This window comes from Ursus arctos, unplaced genomic scaffold (genome assembly GCF_023065955.2).
Source record: "Ursus arctos isolate Adak ecotype North America unplaced genomic scaffold, UrsArc2.0 scaffold_4, whole genome shotgun sequence".
Taxonomy (NCBI): domain Eukaryota; kingdom Metazoa; phylum Chordata; class Mammalia; order Carnivora; family Ursidae; genus Ursus; species Ursus arctos.
In genome coordinates, this window is record NW_026623056.1 from 94,503,323 (window position 1) to 94,523,349 (window position 20,027).

Consider the following 20,027-nt stretch of genomic DNA (forward strand, 5'->3'; position numbering starts at 1 on the left):
AGTGGAGAGAACAAGTGGTCATCACCTTATTCATAGGATCGAAGCTGACATATGCTTCCTGGATCACACATTGAGAAATCCCCGTCACTTTTGTAATTTTCCTGACAAAAATGCATAATTTCATCACCTGAATCTAATCATAAGAAAACACCAGAAAAACACATGTTGATGATATTCCACAAAGACTTGCTACATGCCTTAAAAATGTCAGTCCTCAACCCCAAGGAGAGACTACAGGGTGGTTCCAGGGGGAGGGAGACTAACAGCTGGCAGCTCCGTGCAGTGACCCTGGGCTAAATCTTAAGGGAAGATTTTGCCATAAGACAACTAGGGCCAAGGTGTACAGATTAAATAATAGTATCCTATCAATGTTGGTATTATAGTGTTAATATCGTGATTCATATTTCCGTAAGAGAATATCCTTGTTACAAAATGCTAAAGTATTTAGAGACTAAGTACATCATATTTGCAAATTACCCTCAAATGATTTAAGAAAAAATTAAGTGGAAGGGACCATAATTAAGTAAATGTAGTAAAATGTTAATAAAATGTTAATAACTGAGTAATTAAAAATCTTGGTAAGAGGCAAAGAGGAGTGCTACCTCTTTTTTTTTTTTTTTTTTTTTAAGTTTTATTTATTCATTTGAGAGACAGAGAGAGACAGCACCAGCAGAGGGGAAAGGCAGAGAGAGAGCTCCTGCTGAGCAGGGAGCCCGATGAGGGGCTGGATCTCAGGACCCTGGGATCATGACCTGAGCCAAAGGCAGACGCTTAACCATCTGAGCCACCCAGGCACCGCAAGCAATGCTTTTTACTACTTTTGTAACTTTCCTTAAATTTGATATTAAGAAAGAATTTCAAGTCAAGTAGAGTACCTGGCTACCTCAAATTGTATCTCTAAATCTTTTCCAGATAAATTTAAAAATTTAATATCACAAATTAATACATCTATTTAAAGATTAAACACTTCAAACTGTCTAGAGCTTTCCATGGTAATAACAGTCACCCTGTGCTTCCCACACTGTTGCTCCCCTCCCCCCGGGCCAACAGGTGACGCGACTGGAACCAGGGCCACACCACCGGGAAAGGGCAAGAGCAGGGGGTCTCCCCACACGGGCTGTCCACAAAATCAGCTGGCTCCAGGGAAAAATAATGGTCCCAGATAAAGATCTAATAAGACAACATTCATTAAGGTTACAATAGGGAAAAGCTGGAAAATGACAATGAAACTTTAGAAATAACCAAGAGGCCACTAAAACAACAAAATACCTGCCACCACTGTGACTCCTGAAGCAGGAGAGCGCAGCCTGACCGTAGACATCGCCCCTGCTCTCAGACACCTCGCCAGCACAGCCAGCTCCACACGAACCACGGCAGGTGGGATCAAGCAGTCCTAACGGACTCCTCCCTGCGGCCAAGTGCAACTTGCGTCTGCCTTGTCCAAGTCTCCTCCAAGAAGCACACTTTAGTTTCATTAAACTTCCGAAAACGATGATTAAGGGAAAAGGTCAATTGCACGACAGTGTCACTGCGGACAAACTGTGCCCAGAGGAAGGGACCACAGATCATCCTGCAGCGCAGCCTGGGGCACGTGGACCCCCAGGCCCGAGTGGGAGACGCGCAACAAAACACAGTGCCCCCAAGTGGCTGCGCCGCCTGCCCGAACAGAAGGAAACCAGCAAAACACCACTAGAAAATCCTCCAATTTTTTGGAAGTAAAGCCACATACTCCTAAACAACTCCTGGCCAGAGAAGAACTCACAACAGAAACAGAAAGTAATTTTAACTGAATGGTACGCCAAGACTTACCGTAGACTTAAGCACACATTTAAAAGGAAAGCCTGAAACTCATTTAACTGTCTAATTAGAAAAAGAAATAAAAATAGAAAGAAAATAACAAAGAGCAAAAACTGATAAAACCAAAAACTCTCGGGGCGCCTGGGTGGCGCAGTCATTAAGCGTCTGCCTTTGGCTCAGGGCGTGATCCCAGCGTTCTGGGATCGAGCCCCACATCAGGCTCCTCTGCTATGAGCCTGCTTCTTCCTCTCCCACTCCCCCTGCTTGTGTTCCCTCTCTCGCTGGCTGTCTCTCTCTCTGTCAAATAAATAAATAAAATCTTTAAAAAAAAAAAAAAAAACTCTCACATCAAAAAAATAAACGTATGCCATGACAGAATCAAAGACTGAAGACAGTTTCTCTGAAAAGCCTGGTAAGACTGACAGGCTGCCGGGGCGCCTGGGCGGCTGCGTCGGTGACGCGTCTGCCTTCGGCTCAGGTCATGATCCCGGGTCCTGGGACCGAGCTCTGCATCGGGCTCCCTGCTTAGCGGGGAGTCTGCTTCTCCCTCTACTCCTCCCCTCTGCTCATGCGCATACACACTCACGCACTCTCTCTCTCAAATAAATAAATAATCTTAAGAAAAAAAAGAAAAGATTGACAAGCTGCTGGTGGAGAAGAGGCCCAGGCCGCCAATGTCGGGAAGGAAATGAGGACTCAGTGGGGACGGGGCTGCTGTTCAGGACACTGCAGGCAGCTCTGTGCAGACCCACATATAATGGAGCTGAGAACTGGTACAAACACAAGAAAAGTAAATCTGTACAGTCCTAGAACAAATAAAACTGAACCTATAATTAAAACGTTAACACCTTCCCTCAAAGGAAACTCAAGGCCCAAATGGAGCCTCCAAACACTCGAGGCAGAAATAGCACAAATTCTCACAAACTCTTTCAGAGAATCTCAAAAGAAAAGATACTTGCCAGGTCCTCCTGCGAGTCCTGCATCACTTTCACAGGAGAGCCTGAGCCTGGAAAGGGCACCGTAAGGGAAACTGCAGACTGTTTCTCTATAACCACAGTTGTAAAAATCCTTTAAAAAGCACTTTTCAAACTGAACCCAACAATACCTAAAAAGGAAAGCGCGCTATGACGCAGCTTTGCCGCGAAGCATGAAACGATGGGATTACACCGGGATGAAGGGGGGTCTACGGAGGTGCACAAATGTACCCATCACACAGCGGTCCGCTCCTAAGCACACATCCTCAAGGAATGGGTACCGGGCCCCAAAAGACAAGCACAGAGTGTTCACAGCAGGATGATTCACAGGAACCCCCTGAACGGCCCCCGAGGATCCAAGACAAACCGATGGATAAATAAAGTTTGCCACATGCACGCCACAGACATGCTGACAGCAAGGGAGAGGCGGGCTTTGCCGCTCCGCGACCCCCTGGCTGGGCCTCACAAGCACCAAGTGAACGGAGAAAGCCAGACCCACAAGTCCCACCGTGGGATCCCCCAAGTGTGGGATTGGAGCCGCCTGAGGAGAACCAGAAGGGGAGCTCGGGTAACATCTGCGTGCCCGCTGTGGTCACACGGGCGTGTCCACTTCATGACAATTCATCAGGCACCGCACGTGAGATCCGGGTGTCCCTCTCCAAGCGTGCCAGATGTCAACAGGACAGGCTTATTTAAAAACCACCGTTTATGTGGACACAGGTGCAGCTGCGATATAGATCTTCTTTACCAATATTAAGATGGGAAAAGTAACTGGTTGTTGTGTTATAGTCGTGCTACTCTGAGCCCCTAGTACACAGAGTTGATACAGAATTGACCTAGGAACAACATGGACTTGAACTCTGCGGGTCCACTGATAAGTGGATTTTTCTCGATAAATACCAGTACAGTACTGTAAGGGTACTTTCTCTTCCTTATCATTTTCTTTAATATTAGTTTCCTTTTCTCCAGCTTACGTTATGGTAAGAACACAATATATGAAAAATACAACATACAAGTATGTATTCATCGACTGCATATGTTATTGGAAAGACTTCGGTCAACAGCAGGCTATCAGCAGTTAGGGTTTCAGGGAATCGAAAGTTATATGCAGATTTTCAACTGCGCGGGGGTTTGGCATCCCTAACCCCTGAGTTGTCCATGGGTCTACTGTACTTCGAGGCATACAACTGGACTCAGGAACACTGGAAATCCCTTCCGTTACTAAATGAATTGTATTCCAGAGTCCCCTCCCTGCAGTGAGTCATCCACCCCAGCACCACCATGCTCTCGGCGTCCAGGGTGGCAGCATCCCAGCTCTTGGCTCCTGAATGGGTAGCAAACATCCCTGTGCCAAGGCCACACTTACCTGATCTCCCCGGCCCTGTGGTCTGGGAAACACTCACGGAAAAGCTTCAGTGCCTGCATCACGGCTGAGGTACACTCCACATACGTGTAGTCGATCATGATGTCCCCTGGGAGACGGAAGGAAGGATCAACACATACATGAGCTTCATCTCGTCACCCAGTTTGGCAACTCACTCCAAACCACAAAGAATGAGAGCGCCATAACACGCAGCGCCTTCATGGGACAGCAAGAGCCTGACCGTCCTCCAGAGGAGATAAGGAAAGAGTCCCCAGTGACTGGCCCAGGAGACATGGCCACCAGGTGGGAGGGTGGCCGGCACCTCCACAGTGACCTGGAGACCCACATCTGGCTGGAAGACATTTGGGCCAGTGGGAGAGTAAAGGAGAGAGGCAAGGGCAGAGCTACACCCACCCCAACTAGACCACGATGAACAGCTGTAGAAGTGAGACAGAGACCGGGAAGCAGGGGTACAGGGGCATGCGAGGGCATACTCAGGGAAAGAAGCTGCCCTGGCAGACGAGAACCGCGGCACACAGCAGGGAGCACACAGGGCCAGTGGGTTCCCACCCGCACCTCCTTGCAGGGTGCCTGGGCTCTGTGAAGAGCACCCAGGACACAGGATGGATTCCACAGAGGACAGAGCGCACAGCAAGAGCCAGCCCAGGCTCAAGCCAGAGAGCCCAGTGTGAACCCCGGTGACTCCTCCACCAACCTCTGAGAAACAAAACCCCAGCTTTTCCATCCACAACCATGGGTACTATGGCCACCTTCAGAGGTTAAGAAGCACAGAACACTCCATGGCTTAGGGGGTGCTCCTTAAAGGATCCACCATCATTTGCCAGCACCTTTGCTGGCACTGCTCCTGGCCTGGAGAAAGAATCAGAGCTCTGGCTGATGAATCCATCTCACGGCGTGCAGGGTCCCTGGGTTCATGTACCACCTGGCCGGCCAACCACTCACCGAAGACCTCCGAGGGGTTCAGCAGCTCCAGCAAGTGCCCTCCACGCTTAGTCTCATAGGTGGCAAACCCTCCATCAGAATTTCTCATGTTCAGCAACTAAAACCAGAGAGAGGACATCTTGAAAGCTCACCCATGTACTTAAGCATGAAGGGGAGCCCACAAGCTGTGGCGGACCTTTCTAGAAACACCCAAGGCTAAGACCCATCTAGCAGGGATGGGGAACAGGGAGCCAGTTCTCGCATTAAACCGAGACCCTTGGTGCCTAGGGCAGTGGGCTGCAACTTTATCAAGTAGGTGCTCCACGAGTGACCAGGTGGGACCCTGGCATGCACCTGCTTATCCATCCATAAGTCACATGTGTACTGCCAAGCTGTGTGATCTCCGCTGTAACACACGCACAGAAACTGGTTGTACTGAAAAGGATTTTGTACAGACACAAACAGAATTTCTCATTTTCTCTTCAGACACCCAGTGGAGAATGCCAGCCCTCCCTGGCGAGTTGCCAGATCCACAAGCCCCCAGCACAGGGCTCATGGTTTCCCCAAACACAGATGCCATCAGAGGACGCGCCCCTCTGGGCTTGCAGTCTGACCCCGGGGGTCTGCGGAGACAAACGCCGTGGGAAGTGCAGCTCACATGCAGAGCTAAGCGGACCTGAGTGTGTGTGGAGGGGCAGCCCGGGCTCCATCGTGCACACTGCCCCATGCCCAGAGCCCCAGGCCCAGCAGCCTCACCACAGCAACAGCATCACAAAGCTGCTCTCGCGAGACGTGCTTGGTGACAAAGGGACAGCTTTTCTGCAGGAGAAGGATGGACTTCAAGGCCTCAGCTGTGCAGTCGGCAACAATCCAGCCAGAATCCAGTGTGCTGAAGGGGAAGCCACCCTGCAAAGCGTGGGGCCTGTCATGGCCAGGGCGGACGGCCGAGCCCGTACCCTGGTCGTCAGGACCTCCCAAGGTGAGAGCACCCTCTTCCCCAGTGCAGGGGCCCAGCCACCCGAGGTGCAGCTACAGCTTCACCCACACACACGTGGACAGGCCTCCCAACCCACTGTGAGAAGGCACACACACTGTGTCCACGCTCCCACACACCCAGAGGAGCTGCCCTCCACCCTCTGCAGCACCACGTCACCCTGATCCATGTTCCGACAGAACGTGGTCTCTGCTACCTGCACACACTGCCGTCTAAAAGCATCTCTGAGGCACAGGCGTGTGCGCACAGCCCCTGACGTGGCAGCGTGAGGAAGCCCCACCTCACACACACATTCCGCCAGTCAGGGAACCCTCGGACGCACCGATGGAACCCCGTGCTGTGCGTCTACTGGAGCAGGAAGCCCCAGGAAGCCGAGGGAAGAGTCCTCTTAAAGGGCAAAGCACAGCCAACCAGGGCCAGGACTCGGGGCAACCAGGGTTGGCTGTGGTACCTTGCTCATCTGGCGGAAGAACTTCTGGTAGTCAGGGAAGTTGTCTGGGACCTGGGAGGCATCCAAGAGGCACATGTGGAAAGCAGAGGAGGTCCCACGTCACCACCATGCAGACACTGGGGCCGGCAGGGGCTGGTACGGTTATGCAGGGACCCGCAGCCGCTGCCCTATGGCCCTCTCAACCATCAGAGCCAAAGGCACCCTTCAAGGCATCACCCCCGTGGCCCATGGCCCACAGCCCCATCCACTGCTGGGGAAACATGACCAGGCACTGAGGTGGAGTGGGCAGGCAGGGGTGCCAAGGGAGAGGTGAGGAGGTGGCACCGCTGCCTGTGGGAAGCCCCACCAGCCCCTGGCACAGGCCAGATTCGGCCTCACCTGGGAGATCCGGAGAAACTCATGTGCCTCCTTCAGGGAAGACGAAAACTCAGGCCTGTGCTGTGCCCCTGCCTGGAAAAGACAACAGAGGCTGAGCTGCTAACTGGCACAAGCGCACAGGTGAGCTGGTTCCCAGACAATCCTGGTGACGTCTTGCCACCACTGGGAAACAGGAGCAAACCCACCTGTGTCTCAGGCTCTTCTGTTTCTGCTGACAAGTCAGAAAGATGTGATGGAGAAATGAGAGAGACAGAGGAGAGAGTCCACACCAAACCCGGCCCAGCCATCCCATGTCCAGATGACCCCGGCCCCATCTAAGGCAGACCCCCATGTGCCCCAGACCCTTCCTCAAGGCTCTCCAGAATGTCACCACCCTCAATCCCACCAGCACAAAAACACATTCTGGTTTCTCTCCAGCATGTGCTCAGAGGTATCCATAATGAGCAGTGTGAGTGTTGAGAAAAGCCTAGAGCCCACTCCACCTGCTAGAAGCTTCCTGCCCTGTTTCCCCAGGAACAGACCTTACAAGTCTCCCTGCTCCTGAAGATTCCCAGATGGCCCACCACCCAAAGCTGCTGGGCAAGACCACTGTCTTGGTGGGACCATCACCAGAGGCCTCAGAGCCCAGGTGAGCAAAGAGTCAGAGTCAGCAGCTGCCATATGCACTATGGAAGGAGCAGTGGACACCCGGGAAGGTCAACTAGAGGCTGAAGAACAAGGAGGCAGAGCCACATACCTCTAGCATAGCCTGGATGGCAAATGAGGTGTCCCACACCTGCGAGCCGTTGGTGCCCTGCACGCAAGGACGAGCCATTAGAGCAGCAGTGCAGCTCCCCCAACCCACCCACATTACCCAGGATCTGACGGGTACCTGGGGGGCCAAGGAGGAATCTGGGGGCTCCCAACGGCTCCTACAAAGAGGTGGGAGCCCAGCCAACTCCTGACCCCAAGCTCCACGCTTTGTGCACCCCTCAATGCCCATGAGGGCCGGAGAGGGGCTGTTCCTGCAGGCAGGTGAGGGTTAGGCAGCCCCACCTGGTGCCTGTGACACTCTTGCCCTTGACCAGAAACACCCCCTCACATATGAGTACACCTGGATGTGGTGGGGCCTAGCTAAGGCCTCAACGGATCTGGGAAGGCCCCCTTCAAATCCCACCCTAGCAGCCTAGTTCACCAGTCAACACTGGTCCCACGAGAATGCCAGTGGCCAAATCCCACTGGAACAGAGATAGATGGGGACAGACACTGAGATAATAGGGACAGGGTTGGCAACATCAGAGCCCTGACCAACTGACAGCCCTGAGGGGGCATCAGAAACCATGGCCTTGCAGGACAGTATGTAGGAAGGCCACCTGCCACGAGGAAAGCCTCCTGGACAAAAGAAACCAAAACCAGTTCAGGATCAAGCCTCAGGGTCTAACCACCAGCTGCAGAAAATACAGGGCACAGAGGAAACAATCAGGCAGATCCAGAAGGCGGGTGCTCTAGGAACCAATCACCCAGGAAGGAAGGGCACCCAGACCACTGGACAAAAGTGGCTTCGAGGACCAGCCACCTGGCTCAAACCCTGACGCCAACAAATGTGCCACAAAACCAAACTAGGGACTGTCATCAACCCTGCAAGGCACTGACACCAGCACAGCCGTTTTGTAAGAACAAATCAGCTAGGGCACCGAAGGACTCAGAGGACACAAACAGCCCACATGGGGGCTCGACGCCCTCCTCCTCTTGGCAGGTAGGAGTCAGGGAGCTAGAAGTAAGGCAAGGACACCGAGGTGAACTCTGCGCTAGACGCTGCTGGGTCTGTGTGTACCCGTCCTAAAGGGCCAGTGGCCCACCCGATCCAAGAACACTGCTGGACGCTCCACGTTCCCACACTGAGCCAACTGGTGACAGCAGCCAAAACCCCCACAGGGTGACCCAACAGCTCCCAAGCTCACTGCTTTCAGAGCCCCTGCAGCCGGGTCTGGACCAGGTCAGCCCCGGCCACACCGGGATCAGGCACCTCCACCCCCAGGGTCACACACAGGAAATAAGCCGGGGGGAGAGGCGGCAGCAGAACATCATCTGCAGTAAATGGCACAAAACGGGAGCAGCGAATGTGGAGAAGGGCCACCTGGGAGCGCATCGCAGACGGAAACCCTTCAGGCAAGGGCAGCTCTGCAGGTGCTCGGCTGGGGGCGTGAAGCACAGGTTCCTCCTGCCTGACGCCTGCCACTCTCCTGCATGTCAGGCCCAGCATGCGAGCACTGGGGTCAGTGGTCTCAGCAGAACTAGACCGGCCCATCGAGAATGCCATGTGACGCTCGTCTCCCCCCTGACCTGCAGCTCTGAACCACGCTGGCTTACAGACTGCTCCCACGGGCCGGGGACGCTGCTGCAGACCCTCAGCCCTCCCACAGCCCCTGGGGCCTGTCAGCATCCCTGCCACTGGCTGTCCCCTCAGACACAGGACTGGAGATACTTGCAGCCGCTCAGCACACGCTGCCAGAACTCACTGTGAGGAACAGTTATCTTAACAAACCCAAAGAACAGGAATGGTTGAAAAGGAAGAAAGCGGCTGTGGCCTTGTAGCCTTTACCTGCATTTTCATGCCATCGAGGCCCAGCCTGTGAGGACAAGAAAAGCCCAGGTCAGGGAGTAGAGGCAGAGAGCTGAAGTCAGGTGGCCACCCAGAGCCCGGCTCACCCCGCATATGGCAGCAGGCCCACATGGCCGCCAGAGGGAAGAGGCCCCCTTGAATGCAGGACTCCCCGTGTGGGACACCGTGGGACACACCCACCCACCAGGGTCCCACCGCAATCAGTGACTGACCAGTTATCCTTGTCGGGGAGGCCTTCCTGACATAACCTGAGCCTGCCCCACCTGCCCACAGGCTTCCAAAACCACCAGAAGTGCCTGCTACATGGCACATCTTTTAACTCAAAGATAACCTTCACCATCTTCCACAAACCCTGAAATTCCTGGTTCCAGGTGTTACTCCAACCCCACAGCATCCTCGCCAGGACACTGAGATATGGGATCCTGCCGCTGTGCCCAGGGAGGCCCCCATGCATGTCTGCCCTTGGCTCTCAGTCACACGTGACAGGAACCTGGTGACCCTGACCAGCCAGGCCCTTCCAGCAACTCACCAGAGGTAATCAGGAATCCTGGAGATGTGCTCCTGGAAGGCGGAGGAGGCCGGCCCGTCCACGTACCAGCGCACAAGCATGTTGATGGTTTTTGAGATCTGTGGGAGACACGGCCCCGTCAGGACCCTGCTCCAGACCTACAGCAGCTCCCAAGCACAAGGATTACAGCCCAAACACTGGGCCCCCAGCAAAACCTCACTCTGGGCTGGACCAGGCCTTCCATTCTGAGCGGAGCACTCGTGGCTCGCCAGGCCCTGAGAGCCAGAGACCAAGCGAGGGTTGTACCCCCAGAAAGAGAGGCAGGAAAGGCCTGAGGCATGTGCGCGGAGAGAAGGCAGGGCATCCTGTGAGAGACAACATGAGCTGAGCCAGCTGGCAAGCGACCACAGCCACCTCGAGGGCTGGGGGCCCCACGTGGGGCCCGTGGTGGGCATATGGGGTGTGCCGTGTCTTATGCTGCCTCAGATAACTCAGACAGAGAGAACAGCACAGCCTGAGGAGCATGGGAGAGACAAGACAGACAAGACCTGTGGGACAGGGACTGCTTTAGAATGTTCTAAAGACCCAAACCTTGCACTCTGGCATCTCGTAAGATCCAGTTAGCGCAGCACTTCTCATTCAAGTCAGATGTGCACTCAGCGATAAGCCAAAAGCCCACACAGGATCACACTGCTGCTAAAAGGTAAACGACCCACGGCTGCATTGAGGCAGCCACAGGTCACAATCCAGCAGGGTGCTGCAAGCCCCACAGAACACCAGCCAGCAGCATCGGGAGTGGAGCTGCGTGACACAGCACCAACTGGACTGACCCAGAAAGGCTGCCATCATGGCCCGCCAGGGGCCCAGAACAACAGTGTCTCCTGCAGCTGTCACCCCACAGCTGTGAGGCAGCACCCCAACCCTGCGCTGTCTGGGATATACTGCCTCTACAAGTGTGTCCTCGCTGGGCCTCTGCCAGGCCCCACAGCCTCACAATGCAAAGCCAGGTCAGAAGCCCAGAGGCTCAGAGGTGAGAGCTCTGAGTCACCAGGCTCAGCAGGAACCAGGGCTGGAACCCAAGCACCCCAGCACTCTGAACCCCACAAGGCAAGGGCAGGTAGCGAGTTCTGTGGGGAGATGGTCAAGGGAGGAAAAGCATCCCTCCCAACTGGCCAGAAAGATCTTGAGAGGTGGCCCAAGGAGTAGCATTCCCAACACACCAGGTGGTGGGGAGGGAAGAGAGTACTAAATGTGGGAGGAGCACAGGGGACAGATGGGGGGGGCTCCTGTCTGCCAGACTCGGGTGGGAGACCTCACCTCCAGGAAGACCCCCACTCGCAGCTCCAGAGACTGGCCTCGAGAGGGCCTCCTACCCCAACTCCTCACCCCACATGGGGGGTACAGACACAGGGCAGTGGGAGCACTGACCGGGCCAATGCTGATGCACTTGGAGAAGAGGTCATCTGCCACGATGTGCTCGTACAGCTTCTGGATGGCCCGCTGCCGCAGGCTGGTGCTGTGGTGGCGCTCATACAGGTTGAGTAATGCTGCAGGGGGTGAGGTCATCAGCACAGGACAGCACCTGAGCCCTTCCCTACCCTGTCTTCCCCACCGACCCTCCCTGACATCCTGGTATGCTGACCTGCCCTGCCCCTAGCGCCGTGTTTCCTGAACAGAAATCCAGCTGGGGTGCATCTCAGCGTTGACTGAGGCAGGGACCCAGCTCCCACCCTGGGGCCCAGCACAGAAGACATGAGCAAGGGGATGCATGAGCAAGGGAACAGGACCCTTCCATACATGGCACCCCATGCTGGCCCCCAGGCTACCAAGGTTCCTGCAGGGAGATGGGCCTACACTGGGCTCCACGGAGACCTGCACCTTCTCCCCGAAGGGAAGGAACAAGTGTGCCCTCCAGGCCCACAACTCCCAATCCTCCTGTCCAGGAGCTCCAGCCCCAGGCTTGCTCCAGGGGCAAAGACAGAGCAGACCTACTGGACACGAAGCACACACAGCTGCCCTCCTGGTCACCACAGGGCCCCAACGACAGGGGGTGAGAAAGGGGAGGAGACTCAGCATCACTTGAGGTGCCAGCCAAGTCCTGGGAGGCCCGCCAGCCCCTCAGGAAGCACCCACCGTACACCACACGGAGCAGCCAGCTGTGCGGTGTGTACAGCTCATCGGGGGTCACGCTGCTCCTGTGCGCCGGCCAGTCGATGCTGGCATAGTCGTCCACGTAGAGTTCCTGGGGGGCAGCAGCACCTCAGCACCCTCCTCACCCACTGCCGTCCCAAGGGCACACCCTAATGAACATCCTGCACCCGGAGCCCCATCTCGGGACCTGCTTCCCCAGGCGGACTCTGCTCCTAGGTGACCTGAGCCCGTCCCACCACACAAGCCCCTCTGGGTAGTCGCTTAGGGTCCGGGAAGGTGACTCCACCCTCACTCCTTGGAACTCAGCTCCACACGGTCCCAGGCAAGCAGGCATGCGCAGTCAGACTCGAGGGTGACCCCCAGGCCTGGGGGTCCCTGCCCAGGACTTCTTACCTGGCGAAGGCTCTGGACCAGCGGGTCCTCCTTAGCGCTCAGCCGAGTGGCATAGCAGTAGCTCATGGGGAGGTAGACCTGTCGGCAGTGGCACCAGAGCGTGGAGGGATGCGCAGGTACCCAGTCAGGAAACAGCCTGTGGAACAGTCCGTCAGCAGAAGGTCCCGGCCCCCTCCAGCACCACCCGTGCAGCCCCAGCCCCAGTCAGCACAGCCCCCAGCACGACACGGCCATGCTCCTGTGGGGCGCCGACAGGCACAGTCTGCAGGAGTGACAACCACTCCTCCTGGTTCAGCTGCACACATCAAAAGCCAGGAAACTTGACTTCTAAACTTTCAGGACTGTCTGCGGGTTTCTCAGCAGGGACAAAGGTACCATGGTAACATAAAATGTTAATGGAGAAACAGGGTGAAGGGTCTACGGGAACATTCTGGACTATCTTTGCAACTTTTCCGGAAATAAAAAGTTTATCTAAAACCCTTCGGAACTGGCACATTTTCCCAAGGACTGAGGCTTTGAGGGTTATTTCCACCAACATGTTTTTGCCCGGACATTTAGCCTGACCCTAGCATACACAGCTCCGCCAGCTTCCTGGGTAGGTGGGTACCTGGGGTGTTTTCCCACTTTCCCTTCAAGCCTGTCCTCACGTGTGAGGGGCATGGGCAGGCCAGCCATGAGCTGGGCAGGTACCCACCACTCCCACCAACTCTGGTCTCGGGCCACTTCCCTCATTCCCCAGGGCTCCTCCACTCACTTTAAAAGGCATATTTTACAGCTTCTCTGCACCTGGAGTGGTTCAGGATCTCAGGTCCCGCACCCTGCACACCTTCACCCACCCCTCCAAAACCACTCCAGGAAAGACCAGCACTGACTGCCAGGCCCACCACGTAAGGGCACAGACAACAGTGTCCTGACACCCACACGCCCTCCCGGCACCTGCTCAGTGTCTTCCTCTGCCCACTCCTTACACACTGGACAGGTCCACAGTGCACCTGGCAAGCTGCCAGTGAGGAATGCAGGGATGGCCCCAGAATCCCTCCCCACCTCCTCTCAAATGCCAGCCTTGGGTAAGAGCACCCCTCCCACCACCTCACCTCACCACCCTCTGCCCCCGTCAACACCCCTCAAGGCTGCAGAGGTGGAGCCCTCAACCCTGGCATAAGAACCCTTCACCAAATATGACCTGCACCGAGGTCGTCTAACACAACAGCCCCCCAGCCTCCCTGACAGCTCCCTGGGGGGCCACGACATTGCTGACAGGCTCCAGAGAGCCAGCAGGGGTTCTACCCAGGCTCTACCAGGGGTCTCACCTCCTGAAGGTGACACTGGGGGATTTACATGCATATGAATGTATTCTGGGGAGATGTACAAAATGTTAAGACACTGGTTAGAATTATTACACAATAAGGAATTAGTGTTGATTCTGCTGAGTAAACAGCATTTTGATTTGATTCTATTAACAAGGAAATTCTTCTCTTTTAAAGATACACACCAAAGGGCTCACAGGTGACGCATGCTGTCTGGGATTAACTTTCCCATTCACCGGCAGAAAGATAAGCGCACAGGAAAAAGCACAGCACACCCCAGTGCTGAGGCCGGCAAGGGCTGCATGGACTACTGCCTTCTTGTTTCTACTTCCACAGAGGCTCACAAAGTCCATAATGACAAGACAGCACAGCCTCCTGTAACAACACCAGAGCTTCACACTCCCCACACCAGCAGTTCTCCCAGCCTGGTGGGGCCCCACTCACCTGCCACATGGCCCCAGCCCACAGTGCCTCTCTCCCTCCAGCCCAACTGGGAACCCCTTCCATCTGTCTGCAGGACTCAACCAAGCAGGGCTTCCACTAGGAGCCTAACACAGCCTCACTCCACAGAATGGACTGCCCCCTCATCTGTGTAATAGGCAGCAAGTGACCTAGAGCCTGTCACCCCACTCAGGAAGGCACTGGCAACCCAGCCACAAGTCAACCACAGAAGGGCAAGCATACCACATCTCTGGGAACAGAGTGTTGAGGCCTTCCCAGCTGTAAACGTTCAGGACAGCCAACCAGAACTTCCCCCAGGAAGGGATGACCACAGCACCACCTACGGAAAAGAAAAGTCCCATATCACCTGCCTTACTGTGAAGATCAGCTCCCCAGGGATCACATGCGCCCTTTTTTGCATGAACCGAAGACAGTGCTAAGGGTCCTCAAACCCAGGTGAGAAGCAGGCTCCAGAGCTGCTGCAGACTGCCCAACAGCACAGCTGCTGGGTGCAACCAGCGGCTTCCCCAGATAAGTGAGTCCAGCCCCAAGAGAGACATTCACAGGCTCTACCTGCAGGAAGGAGCACCCAGCACGTGTTGTGCAAGGAGTACCTTTCTTGTGAAGAATGTTCCGGGCTCGTACCAAGTCAGGATCGTCAGGCCCGACACCCAGAATTCTCAGAGACACATAGTTGAGTGTAGTCCCAAACACTGTGGACTTATCCTCCACATGCCTTGGGGAGAGGAGATGGAATAAGAGAATGCCATATTTCAGTACTTCTAAGAAATTAAGCAAAGCTTTCAGCAAAATTCCCTGAGAAAAATCAAAAATGCTAAAATACCTTTCACTGACGTAACATGACAACATAAGAAACACTCAGAACTGCCGTTCCCCGATAAGAATTCACGTACCTCCCATAATCGAACAGTTGTAAAACTGCCCGTGCAGGACCTGCCTGCCTCCTCTGCTTGCTTCCCACCCCTGAATCAACATGACCAGTCCCAGGGCAGTGACCCAACTAAGGCTCCTTCATCACTACAGCACACAGAACAAGCTCCAGAGGCCCCGTCAAGGGGCAAACGGAGGCTGAGCTGTTCTCCAAGAACTCTGATGGAGAATCCCCGTGGTATGGACTTAGCTCACCAGGAGGAACCCCAGCCCTGGATGTAGAACAAGAGGTACCAGAGCCCATGACCACAGAGGGCAGGCAGTTGACCACCCTGGGGGAAGGCCCTACTCCCAGAGTGAGCTATGTGTCAGAAAGGCACACTGAGAAATGGGGAGGGGCACCTGGCCCCCGGCTCTACCTGCTGCCATCTCAGAGTCAAGGACTTCCTTCTGCCTCAGTGATAACAGCCAGATGGCTTTCTGGGGGCTGTGAGTGTCGAGAGTCTCTCAACCAGTCATAAAGCCCAGTTACAACACAAGCTATAAAACCACTGCCTAGAGTATGCAGCCACTTGTCCTGAGACCCCGAGGACACCAGGGTCCGGCTGGCACACAGTACCCAGCCAACCTCCCTCCTACCACGTTCTCCTCCCGCCCACCCCAGGTCCATAGTAGCTACAGTCACCCCACTCCTGACAGGTGTATCTCCTACATAAGAACACGTATGCACACACATGCACACACGTGCAGTAACAAAATGACTCACAGGCCCCAGCCGCCATCAGGGAGCTGCACTGACCGCAGGTACCGCACCATCTCTTCTCTATATCCCGCTGGCAAAGGGATCTGGGCCACATAGCATGTGATCAGGAGGCCTACGTGGCAGAAAAGATGTTCCTCACTGGGAGCAGGCACTCAGCACTGCTAAGCCCAGGCCTCTTTCCACCCACCCTACAGAGAGCTGATCCGGCGGTCTCCTTTTCATGGAAACGAGCCTGAGAAGGCTATTCCTTCCAGCCTCATCAGGGACTTTGGAAGTGAGGCCCCAGGGAGCAGCAACAACACATGACATTCCCTACATGGGGTGTGCGAAGCCCTCTCAACCACTCTAGGGTCCCACAATCCTGTCCACACCTGCTGGAAAAGAAACACCAAATGGCTCACCCCTGGATAGGGTAAGATTTATTGCTTAAGTTTTTCTGTTTTATAGGTTTTTTTCTAGCATGTGTCATTTTGCAAATGGGGGAGATGGCCAATGGCCAATAAATATTATCCAAAAAAAAAAACCTTGCCAGCCTAGCCCTCCTGAATATGATGCTCACAGACCACCCCCAGCCCCACCTCCCCAGCTGCATGCCTGTGGTGCCCTGCAAGGGAGGTGAGGGGGGTGTGTGTCTTGGGTAGGCCCCACCAAAATGCACCATGGAATACATGCCTCACTCTGGCTCAGAGGCATCAGAAACCCTGCAAGACACACACACATGGAGACACATCCTAGAAGAAGGGCAGCTAGGTTTGGAGATGCTGCAGAGATTCACTGAAAAAAATCATCCCAAATCAAGCCCATCTCTTCTCATTATAGTTACGATGCTGTCAAGACAAAGACACACACATGGCCAAGAAACAGAGCCAGCGTCTTCCCCATTTTACAGGCAAAGAAACTGAGGCACAGGCCCCAAGTAGTGAGGCTGGGGCTGGAGCCCAGGGGGATGGAGCCCAGAGTCAGGGCTCACCACAGTGATGCATATATGTGCGCATATGACCAAATCCGATTCCCCACATCACATGAGGCAGCCATGGCACAGTGAGGTCCTAACGCCTTGCCCGGGGTCAGAGCAAGCCAATGCCATGCCACTGCCTTCTCATAAAGACCCATGGGAATAGTCAATGCCACGTGAACCACACTCAATGGGGAACTGTCTATACAGAATCATGGCCCCCAGGAGCATTTTCCAAATTAAAGCAGGAAAAGGAAGGACCAGTCAAAGCTCAGCCAGTCATGGAAAAAGCCTGTATAGTACCTCTGAACAGACCAACCTAAGAAAGACGGTCTATCCAAAGTTCAAAAGGGGGAAGGAAAAGACCCAACCTGCAGCCTGCACAGGGGAGGAGCCCCGGCAGAGCCCAGAGCTGCAGTAGCAAGCATGAAACAATGCAGCTGTCCCCGGTGCTGTGCATGTATGACCTCGCCTGACTCTCATCATGCCCATGTCACTGATGAGGTGACTGAGACACAGTGAAGTCCTGTCACCTTGCCCAGAGCAGGCAAATGCAGTGTTGCTGCCTCCCCATGAAGATCTCTGGCAACAGGCTCAATAGGCTCCAGGTGGGGCCAAAGAGAAGAAAGACTTGACTTACCCCTAAGGACAGGCCCATAGGTCCCTGGACAAGAAGATACAATGTTGTACAGCCCAGGGGGGACAAGAGCATTATGGATTCCCAATGCTCCTCCCACTAGGAGAAAAAGAGTCCTTCTACATAAGTTCATAGAAGGGAATTTCTCACCTTACACAGCTGAGTATTTATTTAATGAAACAGTCTCAGAACACAATGGTTTTAGCTAGCCAAATCAGTTCAGTACCCAGAAGGCCCAAATGACTCCTCCTAGGACTCACCAACTGAACCTGCAGGTTTCTGCCTGAGCTCCCTCAGCCACCCCTTCAAGGTAAGTTCACATGCGCAAGCTGCCTGGCCTCCCCCAACCTGCCCAAAGAAAACTTAAAGATCCCACCCATCAGGCGTCTGGCTGGCTCAGTCTCTTGATCTCTACAACCCACATTGGGTTGTAGAGATTACTTAAAAATAAAATCTTAAAAAAAAAACACAACAAACCCACCCATCACCTGCCCACCTCTAACACCTTTACAGAGGCTAGGTCCCCCACCTGGAGTGCCTCTGCCACTCTGTACTGGGACTCAAGAGCCACTCCTCCCCTGCCCCACAAGAATACCCCTGGCCTCCCTCTTGAGAACACTGGGCTAGCGGCGCCTTCATTCCCATCCCCCAGCACCAACGCCAGCGGGCAGCACAGGCACAGGGCAACCCTCCAGAGACCTTTCACAGGCAAGCTCCCGGGCTGTCACCTGCTTATTCACACCACAGCATTCACCGTGGGCCTGAACCGGGCCCGGCCAGGGCCTCAAGGGTGCCCCAGGGTGGCCTCGTCCACAAGCCGGGCAGCACCCACCTACCTGGCAGGAGGAAGAGTGGGCCGCCATAATCCCCCGCCCAGTGCCCATCCTCAGCCTGCAGCCGCACGTAAAACATCATCCCGTTCAGAGCCCCTCCGCGGGCTGTGTCGGCTTTGGGCAAGTCCTTGAAGTAACCGCCCTGCCAAGGAGAGACACATGGGAGCTGAGGGGTCCGAGGCCAGGCCGGGAGCCACGTCACGGACGGCCCAGGCCAAAGCAACGGCCCGGACTCAGCGGTCACCGTTCCCAGCCGCAGTCTGCGGGCACCCTCGGCAAAGCGAAAGGAAGGCCGGCCCCCCGTCGGGTTCCCGGGCACCCATGTCCACGTGTCCACAGCTTCTCGAGGCCACAGGCGCCACGCGTGCCGGGTGCCCGCGCCGACGCCTCCTAGCGCTCGCTCCCCGGGCCCCACCTCGGAGGCCACGGCGGGCTCCCACGCGGCGCCGAGCGAGTTCACGGCCCGCCGATGCCGCTCCCCCTGCCCTGGGCGGCCCCGCGGCCCCGCGCACTCACGGTGTCCAGGCCCAGGCAGTGCGCCTCCAGCGCCGTCGGCCCGCGGCCCGGGTCCTCCTCCCCCGCCAAGTACGTCCACGTCTGCCTGCCGCGCTCGCTGCGCAGGCGCCAGCGGCTGAGGTCGGTGGCGGGCTCCGTCTTGTAGGGGCCGCCTCGGCGACGCAGGCACCTGGGAGCGAGGGCGCCAGGGCGCTCGGCTGAGCCGCCGCGGTCCCGTCCGGCAGCCCGCGGGCAGGGCGCCCCCTCCGCGCCCCCGACCGCGCCCTCCCTTCTCGGGGGTCCCGGGACGCGGGGACTCACGTGCCCTCCGTCATGACCGCTGCGCACCGCTCGCCGCCTGCGCCCCTGCGCCCCGGCCCCGCCAGCGCGCCTCGGCAGACAGCGGGGAGCGGTGGGCCGATGCCCTGCAGCCAATCAGAGCGCCGCGAAGGTGGGCCCAGGGCGCGCTCGGCCGCCTCAGTGGTCGAGAGCCCGACGTCCCAGCGCGATGGGGCGCGGCCTGGGCGGGGTCTGAGCGGGACCGCAGCCAGGGGCGGGGAGGGCCGGGCCGGGGCGTCAGGGGCCGCAGGGTAACTCAAGGGTGAAAGGTCTTGACCGTGAGGGGAGGAGAGAAAGGCGGAGACAGCGGGGACGGCGGCCGCGGGGACCCGGGCTGAGGGGCGGTGCCCACGCGGACACGGAGGGGACCGGCTCCGAGCGCCCGACGCCGCGCCCCCGGCAGACGGCCCGACGGCAGGCGGCGGGGGCTCCGGAGGCGCGCCGCGCACCCATGCCTGCCCTGCCGGCGCCCGGGACACCCGGACTTCAGAGGGTCGGTGAAGGACGCTTGCCTCTTGCTCTCCTCGTTCAGAAGCCGGCGCCGCGACCCGGCGGGAAGATGCTATGGAAATGCCCGCCTTCCACAGATGCAAAGCCAGTTTGGAAGACATGCCTGAGATCTGCCATCAAGAGGGCAATACTGATCCTCCCCGAAATCAGGCAGGTATCTCTCGACCTCCCAGCACAGCCTCCAGGCCACAGAGCTGCCCCGCCAAGCACCACGCCGCAGGTGCCATGAGAAGATGCCCACCAGGCTGCAGGCCACAGCGAGTGTGCTCGCACTTTACCCGGCTGTCCTCCCAAATCCACCAA

At 56.2% G+C, this 20,027-nt stretch overlaps 1 protein-coding gene across 3 annotated transcripts in view; it reads right to left on the reverse strand.

Annotated features, from left to right (window-relative positions):
- Nucleotides 1-19,288, reverse strand: part of LSS (lanosterol synthase) — a 32,614-nt gene extending 13,326 nt beyond the window's left edge. The window contains exons 1-17 of one of the 3 annotated variants that reach the window (XM_026504455.4): nucleotides 19,197-19,288; nucleotides 18,897-19,065; nucleotides 18,384-18,522; nucleotides 15,959-16,067; nucleotides 14,916-15,037; nucleotides 14,545-14,641; nucleotides 12,554-12,689; nucleotides 12,143-12,251; nucleotides 11,438-11,556; nucleotides 10,031-10,128; nucleotides 9,481-9,508; nucleotides 7,636-7,692; nucleotides 6,900-6,971; nucleotides 6,522-6,572; nucleotides 5,833-5,982; nucleotides 5,098-5,194; nucleotides 4,138-4,243 (exon numbers count right to left, since the gene is read on the reverse strand). In XM_026504455.4, coding sequence (XP_026360240.1) covers nucleotides 4,138-4,243; nucleotides 5,098-5,194; nucleotides 5,833-5,982; nucleotides 6,522-6,572; nucleotides 6,900-6,971; nucleotides 7,636-7,692; nucleotides 9,481-9,508; nucleotides 10,031-10,128; nucleotides 11,438-11,556; nucleotides 12,143-12,251; nucleotides 12,554-12,689; nucleotides 14,545-14,641; nucleotides 14,916-15,037; nucleotides 15,959-16,067; nucleotides 18,384-18,522; nucleotides 18,897-19,065; nucleotides 19,197-19,210 — 1,673 coding nt within the window. In that variant the 5' untranslated portion in view covers nucleotides 19,211-19,288. Of the gene's footprint in view, nucleotides 1-4,137; nucleotides 4,244-5,097; nucleotides 5,195-5,832; nucleotides 5,983-6,521; nucleotides 6,573-6,899; nucleotides 6,972-7,635; nucleotides 7,693-9,480; nucleotides 9,509-10,030; nucleotides 10,129-11,437; nucleotides 11,557-12,142; nucleotides 12,252-12,553; nucleotides 12,690-14,544; nucleotides 14,642-14,915; nucleotides 15,038-15,958; nucleotides 16,068-17,550; nucleotides 17,974-18,383; nucleotides 18,523-18,896; nucleotides 19,066-19,196 lie in introns of those variants that run through there. The other 2 variants (XM_057306626.1, XM_057306627.1) reach the window with 2 other exon arrangements.
- Nucleotides 19,289-20,027: the final 739 nt, after the last annotated feature.